At 42.0% G+C, this 13,858-nt stretch overlaps 1 protein-coding gene across 1 annotated transcript in view; it reads left to right on the plus strand.

Moving 5' to 3' along the window:
• The first annotated feature begins 1,032 nt into the window (after positions 1-1,032).
• The window catches only part of LOC133964616 (exostosin-1b-like), a 40,778-nt gene continuing 27,952 nt past the window's right edge, over positions 1,033-13,858 (plus strand). The window contains exon 1 of the mRNA XM_062398794.1: positions 1,033-2,928. Within this exon, the coding sequence (XP_062254778.1) occupies positions 1,991-2,928 (938 nt within the window). The 5' untranslated portion in view covers positions 1,033-1,990. The remainder of the gene's footprint in view (positions 2,929-13,858) is intronic.

Below are 13,858 nucleotides of genomic sequence, written 5' to 3' on the forward strand. Positions count from 1 at the left end.
TCAATATATGAAGAAACACAATAACAGTCCTTGAAGTTGCAGTCTGTTAAAGTGTCTAAGGGATTTTTTTTTACCACAACCAAAACTGGTTATGTTTCATCTATATAATGTTGTTGCTTAGCAGGATTACGCAAAAACTACTTCACGGATAACCACAAAACTTAGTGGATGAGATATGGGTCAAGGATCCAGATCAGGGGGTGGATCTTACACTCTTTACTTTCTTTAACATTGTGAAATAGGTATTTCTCCCAGAGAAATCAGACATATTAAAGTTAGTGGTATCTTATGAGACAAGTTTGGTGTAGGGGGAAATAAAAGTCACTACTATGTGGATTTAATAATTGTGACTTAGGGGACTATATTTATGTAATTATTATTTTTTAACCTCACAAGCAACATTAAAATAATATGTTGTAGTCCTAGAGGGATGTCCCATTACACTGATGAGCTTCAGATGACCGATTTTATTTGTTTCGGAGTTCAGTTATCTTTTACAGAGGTTCTTCATACAAGACAGAAAATATTCCTCAGTGAAAGAATAATAGGAAGGACTTGGAAAGTTTCACGGACCCCTGGCAGTGTCGACAGGCCCCCGTGGTTTGAGAACCACTGATCTATATCAGTGGACCTTCAAGTCAAAATCCATGAGCAGGCCTCAAAGATAAAGAGAAATTCTCCATCTACGGTTTACATAACTGGGCAGATGCTATCGGCTAATCAAATCGGCTAATCAGATCCAATGATCAAAAGCAGAACAAGCTATTTAGGATAAATTGGGTTTTTAATTTGACTGCATTGAAATTGTTTCTGGTCTTTCCCCGCTCGACTCTAATCGATGGCAAATGTCTCTCAGCTCCCACTCTGTGGAATCAAACTGTGGTTTGTGGTAAACAACAAAAATATCTAAATCAGTGTAGAGACGCTCTCGTTCCTCTGCCTTGATTTGAATGGGTGCACGGGAAGCCCCGCCCGCCTCGGACGTAACGGGAGCCAATGACAACGCACCGTGCACCGTGTGCGGACGTCACTTCACCATCATCAGTCGTCCCGGTGGAGACGCCGCACCGCCTGCTCCAGTCGCCACAGCTCCTCTCTGCCCGTGTGACCAGTGTGAGCCGCTGCCTGAACACCTACACGCCCGGGGAGAACCACGGAGCTCGTCGGGGGAGCGGAGGACACGTCGTGGGGGACTGAGAAGACATGGTCGCGGACGGAGAGGAGAGGACGCCCGGCTGTCTCTACCTCCAACCAGCGATAAATCTACTTTGATGCGACCGCTTAGCTAACAAGCTAACAGGGGATGTTTTCACAAACTAGCCAGGTAGTTAGCCTGCTAGCTAGCTAGACCGCCGGCTATAGAAATTGGCTTCCCAGATTTAGCTTTAAACTTCAAGTGCTACTTGTACCCTGCGATACGTTCTGTTAAATCATTCTGATAACGTTAGAGACGGGGTGTTGGATGTTTGGGACTCCGGTGCCCTCTGTTTGCTTATTCTCAGCAGGGACAATAGTTAATAGTCCAGGCAACAAGTCTGCTGCTTAACAACCTCAAGTTTGTGCTCATTTTGTGTGGCGTTGATAGTTTCCCGTGTGGCCCCGGTTAGCTGGTCAGCCATTCTCTGGGTTTAAATCATCGACTGTTTGTCTAGGGCAAAGTAAAGGTATCTGTTTACACAAAAGGAAAGTAGGTGGCCACTTTAGATGCGCAGATTGAAGAGGGTCGGGTGCACCGGATAACCTGTTGTCAGTTGATCGACACAACCACCGACGAAGAGACGAGGCGGATGATCATTACAAATCGCCCACATGCGTTGGACCAGCTCCCGGACTTGTGAAAGGCATCTGAAGCAGGAGGTGGGAGACGTGAGCGCACATCCCTTGCAGCCCGGGGGAAGATGGCGGAGCGTTCCCGCAAGAGGTGGTGAAAACAAAACTTGGGGACGACTTGGATTTATCGCCGGACATCTTATCTCAGATCGTAGGACACATGCAGGCCAAAAAACGGTACTTAATTCTGTTCTCCGCCGGTGCGTGTCTTATCCTGTTGTTCTGTTTCGGAGGGATACAAGTCCCGCTGTCCAGGCGTGATGACCGCAGCCTCGCCGGTTATCACCCCGGGGCTCGGTGGCGTCGCTTCCCGGGGTACCTGCAGCATTTCAGCTCCTGGGAGCAAGACTGGAGCGATGGTCGCAATGAGCACATGTCTCCCAGGCAGAAGAGGGACGCGAACTCTGGCGTTTACTCTGGGAAACGCTGCAGAATGGAGTCCTGCTTTGATTTCTCCTTGTGTCAGAGGAATGGCTTCAAAGTTTATGTGCACCCCCAGCAGAAAGGGGAAAAGATATCGGAGAGTTATCAGAACATCCTGTCCTCTATTGAAGGGTCCAGGTTCTATACACCTGACCCGGGACAGGCATGCCTGTTTGTCCTGAGTCTGGACACACTGGACCGGGACCAGCTTTCACCCCAGTACTTGCACAACCTGAGAGCAAAAATCCAGAGCCTTCCACTCTGGAATGGAGGCAAGAATCACATCATCTTCAACTTATACTCCGGCACCTGGCCAGACTACACGGAAGACCTTGGCTTTGACATCGGCCTTGCCATGTTGGCTAAGGCCAGCATCAGCACAGAGAACTTTCGGCCTTACTTTGACGTTTCCATTCCTCTTTTCTCCAAAGACCACCCCAGGACAGGAGGGCAAAGAGGCTACTTAAAACATAATGCCATTCCCCCGTACAGGAAGTACGTGCTTGTTTTTAAGGGGAAGAGGTACCTAACTGGAATAGGCTCAGACACTAGGAACGCTTTATATCATGTTCATAACTCCGAGGATGTGGTCCTCCTCACAACATGTAAACATGGAAAAGACTGGCAGAAGCACAAGGATGCACGCTGTGATAAAGACAACGCAGAATACGACAAGTGAGTACACTACCAGCTATTCAATCTCAATGGTTAACTTCACAGTAAGGCTGTCATTCAGATCTTCTTGATTTATACAGCACACAGTAGCTGTGTGGGATATTGGTTTCACGACTGATTTTGAAGGCCATAATCTCTGTTTTTTTCTTTTCATCTTGTCCTGATTTGTGTCAGCATCTAAATCCACTCTTATCCAACCCTATCATAAATAGGCATTTCCTGTTTCTTCCTAGATTTCGTGGTGGTCGTCAGTAACATAATCAATCACTCATTAGTATATTGAATTTGGAGGGATTTGATTGTGGTAATATCTCAACAACCCACATATATTACAATGAATACTCTCTATTGACATCAGATTGTGGCTTTATCAGTATTGTTCCCATTGGTTGTTTCTTTCTTATCTGTTGATGGGATCTAGAGACTTAAGTCTGGGATGTTGATACATAACGAATCATTCTGGATCCCAGACCCTTTGAAGTGTGATGAGAGTATTTCTAAATGCAACATGACCCGAGGTCAAGATGACAGTTTGCCATGTTTGAGCTGAATTTATATTGCACTATTGTTTTACTCGAAACCAAACGACTTAAATTAACTTAAGTGATTTGTTACTTTAAATGAGTTTCCATATCATATGACCTTATTTACCAAACAAACATCACGAGGCTCAGTTAAGTTGATTTTCGCAAATGTCATCCCTTAGAGTTACTGTATTAATGTAATTCAATTGGTATCTCCATCCGCCTATAAATCCTGCTATTCACCGGTGAATTTCGCTCTTGACATTTCCAGCCTTCTGCTTATTTGTTCATTATGAGTTATGATAATCGCTGGCAGAAATGTATGATTAATGAACATGTTTGCTACAATCTAACCTTGCTGAATAGTTCTATAATGCCCTGTGATACCGTCTCTGAAACTCATCCCTGCTGAAGGCATCGCCTCAAGAAATTGCTCTGTGACCGTCACCCAGCCCTACTGTTTTCTGTGCCCAAATCTGATGAGCAAACTGGCGTCTGTCTCCCTGCTTTTGCCAGTGGGATCATTTCATGTCACCCCAGACTGTGCTGTGTTGTTACTGGTGACTGTATGGCGCTGGGTGTTTGACTGTGGCTCTTTGGAGTGGATTAACAGGGACAAAGCGCTGGTGCCAGTAAGGGGAAGCCACTCTGGCCCCTGTTTGCACAGTCATTTCCCAGACAAACCCGACAGCATCAGCCAGGAATGCCCTGGCCACAACCCGTGTCCTGTGTGACCTCTCCGTTATTTGGGGACCTGCATTGATTGATCCCCAATGATGTTGTCTGTTGTTCAGTTAGTGTGACCAACCAATTTCTTATTATTAAGTCATTGGGTCAATTACGACACCTGGCTGTAACATGTACATCCTCACTTAAGACACATCAGACCAATGTAATAGCTTCATTTCAGAAACGATCCTTGTCCACATTAACTGCACCACATTAAGCGCATCTGTATGCGCTTTAAGTAAATTGAGGCAAAGTAATGGCAAAAAGTAAGACAAAGGATTTATTTTGCTTGGATTATTGATGAAGTAAAACTGTTAATGACGATGTTTGGCTTGATATCTCTGTAGTTGTGTGCCATGCAAAACTATAGAAAATGGAGCCTTACAGAGATGATGAGACTTCTTCTTCATTAACCTTAAATCAGTAGCTTATTTTGTTGTGTTTTATGTCACAGTGTCTGATGTTTGATGTTTGCTAAGTGTAAATCCTCTCATGTTTGTGTTCGCCTGTGCAGGTAAGAATCAGCTTAGATGGTTCATTCATTGGATTAAGCAAATAACGTTCTCCATCCAATCTTAAGACATGAGCTTTCTCGGTTCTTTCTGCCAGCTGACGAAATGCTATGTGCTGCCAAGGAATGATTTCACACTGTGAGATGGGTGGCATCAGAGCCATCACATGAAGGGAAAATGAATCCTCCTGTCATTAAGTAGCATTGGGCAGAAAAAAAGGGTTTAGGTGCCTCACTAGCCCTTGCCAGCTTAACTTCCTTGCACAGCCACAGATTGTTCAGTGGCTTTGAGTAAGAACATCCTCAGTAAGCCACACCACTATCCGTCAACATGCTTTGGCTTGAACCCCAGTCAGCTGTAGAATTCCTGTTAAATTATATACAAATTTACCCTCTTCTCCTAGGAGGTGTGATGGTAGAGCCACAATATTCAGTAAATACTTAACAAGTGAGAAGCATCTATTACATTAACGTTCCAAGTAGACAATATAGACAAATTCTATAAGACAGTCTCTCTTATCTAAAGCCCCTTTTGTACATAGATCCCACAACATTGCCATTTACGTTTATTTGAGACTGTTTGGAGTGCAAGTTCAGCGGTGGTTGTCGTTTTTTGGGGGGAAATCCCAATGTTTAACATTAGTTCTTACAAGACTGATGCATCAGTGCCCAAAAGCTGAATCATTTTCAACTGGTAATCAAACACAGACTCACTCTTTATCTCTGGCCTGGCAACCAGCTGAACATGGCGTTCCAAGCGAGTGAGACTTGAAGGGGCCAAAGATGTGGGTGGGACAGTAGTCAAGGAAGGCAGTTGCCAAGGAGATCAATATTTGTTTTTTGGTCATGATTCCACTTTCCAAATGAGAAGTGTCTGTGACTTGTACTGGGCTGTAACAACAGACAAGCTATAGTAAGCTGCTTGTAGCATGTTGCAGATTGGGAAAATATTAACTGAGCTGAGCTGTTGTAACTACCTTCCTGGATTATGCAGCAATTTGTCAGTTGGACATATTTACACTTAGGTTGAGACATTAGCCACATTTTTTTTAAAGGGATGTATTTTTACAGCTGTTGTTGTGCCAGATTTATTCATTATTCCATAGAGCATCATTTCATGTCAAGCACAGATCTAGAAAGACGTCTGTTTGAACTGATATATCTTTGAATTGTAGTGATTTCTCTAAGCAGGTTGGCTTTTTGATTGGACGGAGTTGGGCCCTTGTTACACAGCCCTATGGGTCAGACAGTACAGTCTGTTGTCTAACTGGGTGGAAGTAATAGTTTCTGTGCCTGGATGTGCTTCTGTGGTCCTTTGTGCAACAAATCCCTCTTATCCTCTCCCACTGACAACAAGGAAGTTGTGACAGACTGAATGCAGCCTCTCGCTATAATTACCATGTAATGGCCTTGTCATTTTTGTGTAATAGTTGAGAATTTAGGCTCCAGATGTTTGCTTGGTATGCATATGGGTATTTTGATGTACAGTGTTTGGACATTTGTTGCCTTGAAGTGAAAGTTGTATTACATCTGTACAGAACTTCGCATCCTACACTCTCTGACTTTAGTTTGTTGGTTGAAAAACAAAATAATCCACAATTTAACTAGTTTTTCACTGCTCATATCTTTATGTAGTTCCTTTTTGAGTGTGGAGATAGCAGGGGCTCACTAAAGGAATGTTTGGCCATAAGGCTTTATTAATCAGTCTCATTTGTCTACCTGATCATTCATATCATGTTTTTGCTGGGCTAGATTTTCAAGGAGTAAAAATCCTGAGTTATATAATCTCTGTTTGGCTTGTGTTTACCTATCACGTCCCTGCTGACTGGAGCCAGTAGGAAGAGTCAACTCTCTGCTTCCCTCTTCACCGCACTCTGTCCTTTGTACATCTGTTCTCAGCCACCGTGTATGAGCCTGTAAAACAGCCAGAGGAGAGAACAAAAGATACAGCAGGAGGCAGGTCAGATGTAATTTTAACCTCAAACTGAAAGGCTTCTCACAGCTTGTTTCAAATTAAGAGGCCCTGCCAAGCAAGAGAATATGAGGGGGGATAAATTGAGAGTCACAGAAGAGTGAGAGACTGTGAGAGGGAGATGGAGGGGGAAACAGAAACACTAAAAGAACTAACAGTGAGAGTCTGAGAAACTGAAAGACGGAGGGACAAATTAAAAGCATGTGAGGAGCAGAATAACACATGCCAGCCGTCCAGCAGTGAGAGGTGAGTGCAATATCTAGCTGGGTGCTGACGTTAGTCTGCTAGGTGTATTTATAGGCTGGCAGGGTTTTAATCCTCAATATTGGCCAAAGCCCCTGGATGAGGGCTGCTAGCCAACTTGATGCAGGCTTTGAAGAGCTTGGGGAAAGCGATAATCATTGGGAGAGGATCATCGATCTGAGTTACTGCATATTAACCATAAATGCTTTTTTCCCCTGTCATGTCAACTATTTCAACTCATGGGATCAGTAGTTGGATTTTTGATTTAAACAGGCATGGTATACTTGTTCTGAGCACATTTTTTCTTCTGAATGTATAATCCTTTCCTTTTCTTTTGTTTTTACTGCCTCTAGCCAGGCAAATGTATGACACCAACAATGCCAAATGATAAGCATTTATCCATACACCAATGGCACAATACAATAAAAACTTGTCTACTATTACTTAAAAATATCCTCAAAGTATATTTTGCTTTTGTCCCTAAAGCACTGGCGTGTAGGTGGACACATTTTTGAGGACGGAAACAATGGCTCCATTGGCATGACAGAGCCACAGATCACATACATGTAGTCTCAACAACACCCAAGCACAACACACACAAGCATAACTACACACACAAGCATAACTCACCTTTGAGGGCCACATAGCAGTGTGTTTCCTCTGGACTGTTTATTTTGGTTTCGTCTTTCTGAATTCAGATGATGACATTGTGCTAAAGTCATCTTTTTCTTTTAATGCCGTTGTTATGGGCCGTTTTAAAAAGAGGATATTGTTTAGGGCTGCTCGATAAATCGTATTTTAATCGTGATTTCGATTATGGGGTTGCCATCAATAAAGGTTTGAATAACCGGGCACCGATATCCTGTTTTCCCAGATGAATAAGACACGCAGCCGTCATCTGTGTTTACCTGATCCGGAAGTGAGTGACACTTCTGGTTAGAGCCATTTAAAGAATAAGCATAGACTTCAGAATAAGGGCACATAATAATTGTTTGAATAATCGTGATTCCGATATTGTCCAAAATAATCTTTATTATGATTTTTTCCATAATCAAGGAGCCCTAATATGGTGTATTATGCTATGCCAGTTTATCTATGAGTGAAGTACAGGTAATTTAGCAAGCAACAGGCCTACAAATACCTAAACAGCAAAGTGGTTCAAGAAGGCTCACCAGCAGTTTCATTAGTCTCTCAACTTGATCTTCATTATTCGACTGGTGCTCACTGTCACTCAGTTCTCCCGAAGGCTTATTAAATTTGCGTTCTCTTACATGTTTATAAGCTATATATAGGAATCAAATTCAAACAAGCTGTGTCTCAAGGATATGGCGTCGCCATCACACAAACAATCATTTTCACCCACCTTGCTAATTTTACACACAGTGATGTTGAATTATGTTGTAAAATGAATCCAGTGTGATCTGATGATTTTTCCCGTGTCTTGCTTCTGAGGCTGAAAAACGTCCCACTGAGAATATGCTTGAACAATCGGCCCCTGATAACAATGAGGGGAGATGAGCTCCTCTGAATGCTGTGATTGGAAACATGTCTCTTATCTTTGTGTGCTGATTTTTCATACTGATGATAGACCATAGAACGGTAAATGTGTGTCACTGTGACGCACCAAGCTCTCCTCTTGTCTCCAACACAAATCGCCCTGCAGATTTTTTACTGTGTAGCTTGTTTGTATGTGAATATGAAATGTTTTGTGCAGTTTTTGTTTAAAAGTATTTGATCTACGTCAACGACAGGGTGTGCGTATATATCTTCTGGCTTTTGACTTCTGTGTAAAAGGGGATTTATTTACCCGGTGGCTCCTAATGGCTGGTGGTCTTGGGTTAAGGGGGTGGGGTGCTTAACTAAATGGATGATGCCCATTTTCCTACAGAGCCCGGGGATTACAGACTGCTCATATTTAGAGGGCCCATTGTAAGTGATAGCTAGAGAAACAAATGTAGGTAAGCGGATAACAAAACCAACATGATATCCCATGGCTGGTATTGTAATTTTTCACAATAGTGTCATGTGATGCAAAAAGGTTAACTGACTTCCTGGTGCAAAGATACATGCATGCTGACCTACAGAGTTTCAGATCATCCTGTTTACTTCCAACATTATGTGTTTGAGTCAAACTGATGACCTGTGCAGAATATCTTCTGTCGCCTTTTTATTGTTGCTCTTACTAGAGAATACACTATGGATATTTGCCATATATAGTATACAATTTCTTTGTCTGCTTTCCCAAAAGGGTTCAATCCTCTCAAGTGATGTCATCTCATTTTTCACTACCAGGATTTATAAAAAGAGAGGTCGAGGTTAGTACCATTAGTGCTCACGTCTCATCACTCATTAATAACTACAGGGAGCTTTGAATCCGCTAGCTCCACTTTACCTTGAGTTCTGCTCTTGAGAGTTTACAGAGTTAAAATCTAGAAACATGAATAGTCATCTTAGTCTTGAGCCCTCAGACAGGGGGGCTGGTACCAGACCCCTGGCAGACACCCAGGGAGCCACAAAGGGCTCCAATAAACGACAGTGTTAATTTGAGGTATTTTCTTGTTTGTACTATAAAAAGGTTTTTACAGTTTTGTTTAGAGCTCTGTAAGAAATTAGCATCTCCTCTCTCTGTTTCTGTCATTCATGCTGCTCACTGTCAACCAAATGGAGCCAAACCAAATGTGCACTGCTGTCTCCCAGGCCTCTACGTATATTGTCTAAGTTTACAAATTCTGCTGTTTTTACCCAGTTTCAGTTTACACGTGTCTGATGAAATTTGACAGAGGATGCTGCTTCGTAAATATTTGTAAAGGAAAAAGCCTGTTGGAGCATATGCTGGAATGGTTGCAGTGGTTCTGTTGCCTCTTTCACACGCACTCAGATTAAAATTTAAATATGCTTCATTTGCCTGAATGGGTTTTTAGTTACACTCTCACTCTCATTGGAGGCTAGTTGTTTAGGACAGAGGGCAGTGCCACATGTTTACCATGCTCCCTCCCTATCTGGGCTGTTTTCCTGACAGGATGATGTATGTGTCGTCCTGGGCAGCCTTATGCAGGTGATGTATTCCAGTTGGAATGCTGACAGAGTGGAATATGGAACGGGTTGTCCATGTGCCAGGCACAGAGTGTGGTCCATTCCAGGAAGAGCTTTTCTGTCATTGTGTAATAGCTAATATCATTTCGTTGCTGCTAGACAGATATAGGGGTGCCACTTAAGAAACATTCATCAGAGAGGGTGAAGATGTTCAGAAATGGTTGAAAGTTTAACAATATATTTGGACTAAATCTGAAAGGCCTTTAGTGACACAGAGTGGGATAAAGCTAAGCGATGACAAAGTAGATTTAATATCAGTATTTGATTTTGCTTTCTCTGACAAATTCATCTAAATTATCACTGGTGGATCATCTTGGGACAACAACGTAACTTTTTGGACCTGAGTTTAGTTTCAGCAAGCCAATGTTTGCGTGACCCATGTGGCATGTTTACGGTCCTTTCAAAAACTCAGATAAGGTGCTTGCTCGGCATGACGGGGGCATTCGCAATTATCCCTCATGTACAATGAAATACGTTCTGAGAGCTACATGCAGAATTAAGCAGCACTCTAAAACCAAGGCCATCCAAATCCTATGGGGTTTTAATCCTTCAGTCACTGTAGTGAGTAGGCCTGCCAGGCCCACAGACATTTTTCAGTGTCTGTGACTCTTGACTCTGTGCTACAAAATGTTTTTAATATTTTATGTATTATTTTAGGAACAGAGGTTACTGGGCGTTCAAAAGTGTTTTTGAATACTATTTTGGTTTTTAATATTTGTAGGGAAACGCTGACTTCAATTTCATGAAGAGTTGGTCCACATCAATGTTATTTTCCTTGTATTTCAAAGGTTCTTTGGCATCATATCATCATCACCATGTGGAAAGATGTTGTGCTGTGTTAATGTAACCACACTTGGCAGCATCGAAAATTACAAGCCACCATGTTGGGGGCCTGGCTGGGTAATGACTCGAAACATCAGATAAATCTGGCACACACAGATGTGCTATCTCTCACTGTCCTCTTTGGACTCTACTCTGTCTGATAAGGGCTTCAGCCAGCCCTGTAAAAGGAAGAGAAGTTCCAGCCCATGATGATAATCCTTATTATGTGATAGTATTAACTCTTCCTTGAAATGGTGGCATTTTCTTTGTCACAGTCCTTAACAGATTAAGTTAGACCCACAATAATAATGTCATGAAATATGTCAAGACAGCAGTTATATTAGAGGGACTTGATGGCCAAAATGATAAACATTAACAAAGACTCCAAGCAACTGTCTGGTTTATTAACCACTTTCTGTGATTCTAACTTCTCAATGGTACGATGATTTTGTTCTGCCTCTTGGTGAAGCTTCATAGAGGTTTTTTTCCTTCTCTCACCTGGTGACATCTCTGACTTTCTCTTTTTAGGTCACAGCCAGAGGGCAAAACAGGAAGTGTTGTCTTTGATCTTTCCTGCTGTTCAAACTAATTACCTGCCCGAAGCTGCTGGCAGTGGTAGTCATTAACAGATGATAACGCTTTGTTCTTGGCCAGTTGTCTGTGAAGATACAGAGGAATTCAGTTCCCTCAGAGGGTCTGCAATCAGGTTAACTTGTGGAGTGTTTTAGTATTTGTTGGGCTTCCCCACCTAAATACATTGTACTGGCTGACTGGGGGTACCAGTTGTCTAATTAGGAATGGCAGATTGGATTTAGAATAATAGAAACTTTCTAAAATAATTGCTTGTTATTTATGTGTAAAGAGGATATATTTTGTCTTGAAGAATTGCAGCAGCCTTAAGGCCAAGTCATGGTTTTATTTGCCCTTCAATGGCATGTTTTTTGTTCTACAGTAGGACTTTGTTCTACAGTAGGACTGAAGCGTATGAAGATATGTTCTACACATTCTCATAGATAACAGGTCTGTGTCAGCCTCCTGACACAATTAAGAGCTCCCTTTTGAAAAGTGTATAAAACAAATTTGGGCTGTCCATGGAGGTCATCCAATTGAACAGATTGGATCGGAAAAAAATAGTACACACATGGTTCTCAAAACAAGCATTGTCACATTTACTTCCATGTGCACCCAGCGCTGTTGCAGTTTCGGCAGTTTCAAATTTTCGGGCTGCTCATGGACTTGGACTGATGACAAAAGTTACAACAAACCGACCAATGCAGACACACAAAGCACGAAATGGCCTTTAGATTGAATACAGTGTAATGCTCACCAGAGCTTGTGCATGCAGTAGGGTATTCTTTGGCAGCCCTGATAGCCAGTTTATGTGCAGGTCTGTGTGTGTGGTGTATCATTGTATCAGTGTGGGATTAGTTCGCCCTCCCCCACAGTCATCACATTAGCATGTGAGGATTTAGTAGATGGCTTAAAAACTGAGAGGTGGTAGGCAATGGTATATTGCAAAGGTAGCCGTCCTTTCAAATTAAGCCTCTATGAGAGAATCCATGGTACAAAGATAATGTCGGTCATGCATATGTCATACAAGTCAAACGTGTATTTAATCAACTTGTTTAAATGTGTCAGGCCTGGTAGTATTCACTGGCTGGAATGAGTACTCATCACTGTAGAACAAACGTGTTTCTGACATTCACTGGCCAATGTGCATCTCAGTGCTGCTTTACTGAAACAGAAACCTGTTGAACGCCTCTGTGGATGTTTGTGTCTTAAAGCTCAGCAGCAGGTCATGCAATGAACAAAGTCGCCCCTCTTCATCTTTCATTTTGAAGAGCATCGCCAACGTGTTAGCCAAGTGCAGATTTCTGTTTGTTGTCGCAATTTTGTCTATCCTCTGGGATAAACTGCAGTATTTCTGCTTTTCCCCATCATCATTAGTACAGCCGCCACCCTGTAATCTCTCTTTCTGTCACCGAAGCAATGGGGCTTCTCTCTCTTCCGTGGTCTTGTAATTGTGAGGTAATCATCTTTTCCCTCTTGAGAGCTAAAAGACTGTGTTTACACTTCGTTTTTGGCGGCTCAACTTGGCGAGACACTAATTTACTCTCTCAGCAGCGGAATGAAGCCACACTTCTCATTGCTTCAAACTGGATCTGCACTCAATGACTTTCTTTTCCCTGAGTTTTTTGAGGTTGGTATTCATCAGCAGGTTGAATGAGCTCAATTTTCTCTCTTTTTCATGTGGTAATTTTCAAGATTTGATTCACCAAAATAACAAATTCCTCACTTTATTGTAGTGGCACAGTTGGGGCCCAAAAATCTGAGACTACTTTCGCTCTCACTCAACTGTATCAATCCATCCATTTTGGTTTTAGATATTTAAGCTGAAAAAGCACGTCTCTAATTTAATGAAGGTAAATTTGCAAAATTGTATAGTTTAAATAATATTATTAATAATCAGTAATATAATTGCATATTTCTTTCCAAAAATACTTTTCTTTGGACTACTTTCACTTTCTGAACGGATTATGTATTTTCTGCTGTAGTGAGCCCACTGTTACTTTTTTATAAAGTACTTTTAATTAACTTTAATTTAATCCCGTAAAAAACCCAGATTAAATTCCATTAACCTGTTTTTAAATATGAAAATGTCCCAAAATTCTGGCTTTCATTTAAGAGAATGTGTGGCGTAAAGAAGCTTTCGTGAAAGATATTTCAATAAAGGCAAGTGAATTTTTATTATATTATGTAGGTAGGCCTTGCTTACTTTTCCAATGCTGGTCAGTTACTGCCCTTTAATATGGTTTCAGTGGGGTCTGAAGGTCCACAGTTCTTCTTTTCTCAATCAGTTTTAAACTTAGGAGGGAAATATAGCTTGACTTGTAGCACACTGTTGTGTGATATCGAATAGGGACAGTTGAAATAATCTATGCCGACGCCTGAAGAGCAATCACCACCTCTGCACTGTCCAAACAAACTCAGCCCTCATCCTCATCCCAGCCCCAATGGATGTTTTGTTTTTGCATT

The sequence above is a fragment of the Platichthys flesus genome, chromosome 11, assembly GCF_949316205.1.
Source record: "Platichthys flesus chromosome 11, fPlaFle2.1, whole genome shotgun sequence".
Lineage (NCBI taxonomy): Eukaryota > Metazoa > Chordata > Actinopteri > Pleuronectiformes > Pleuronectidae > Platichthys > Platichthys flesus.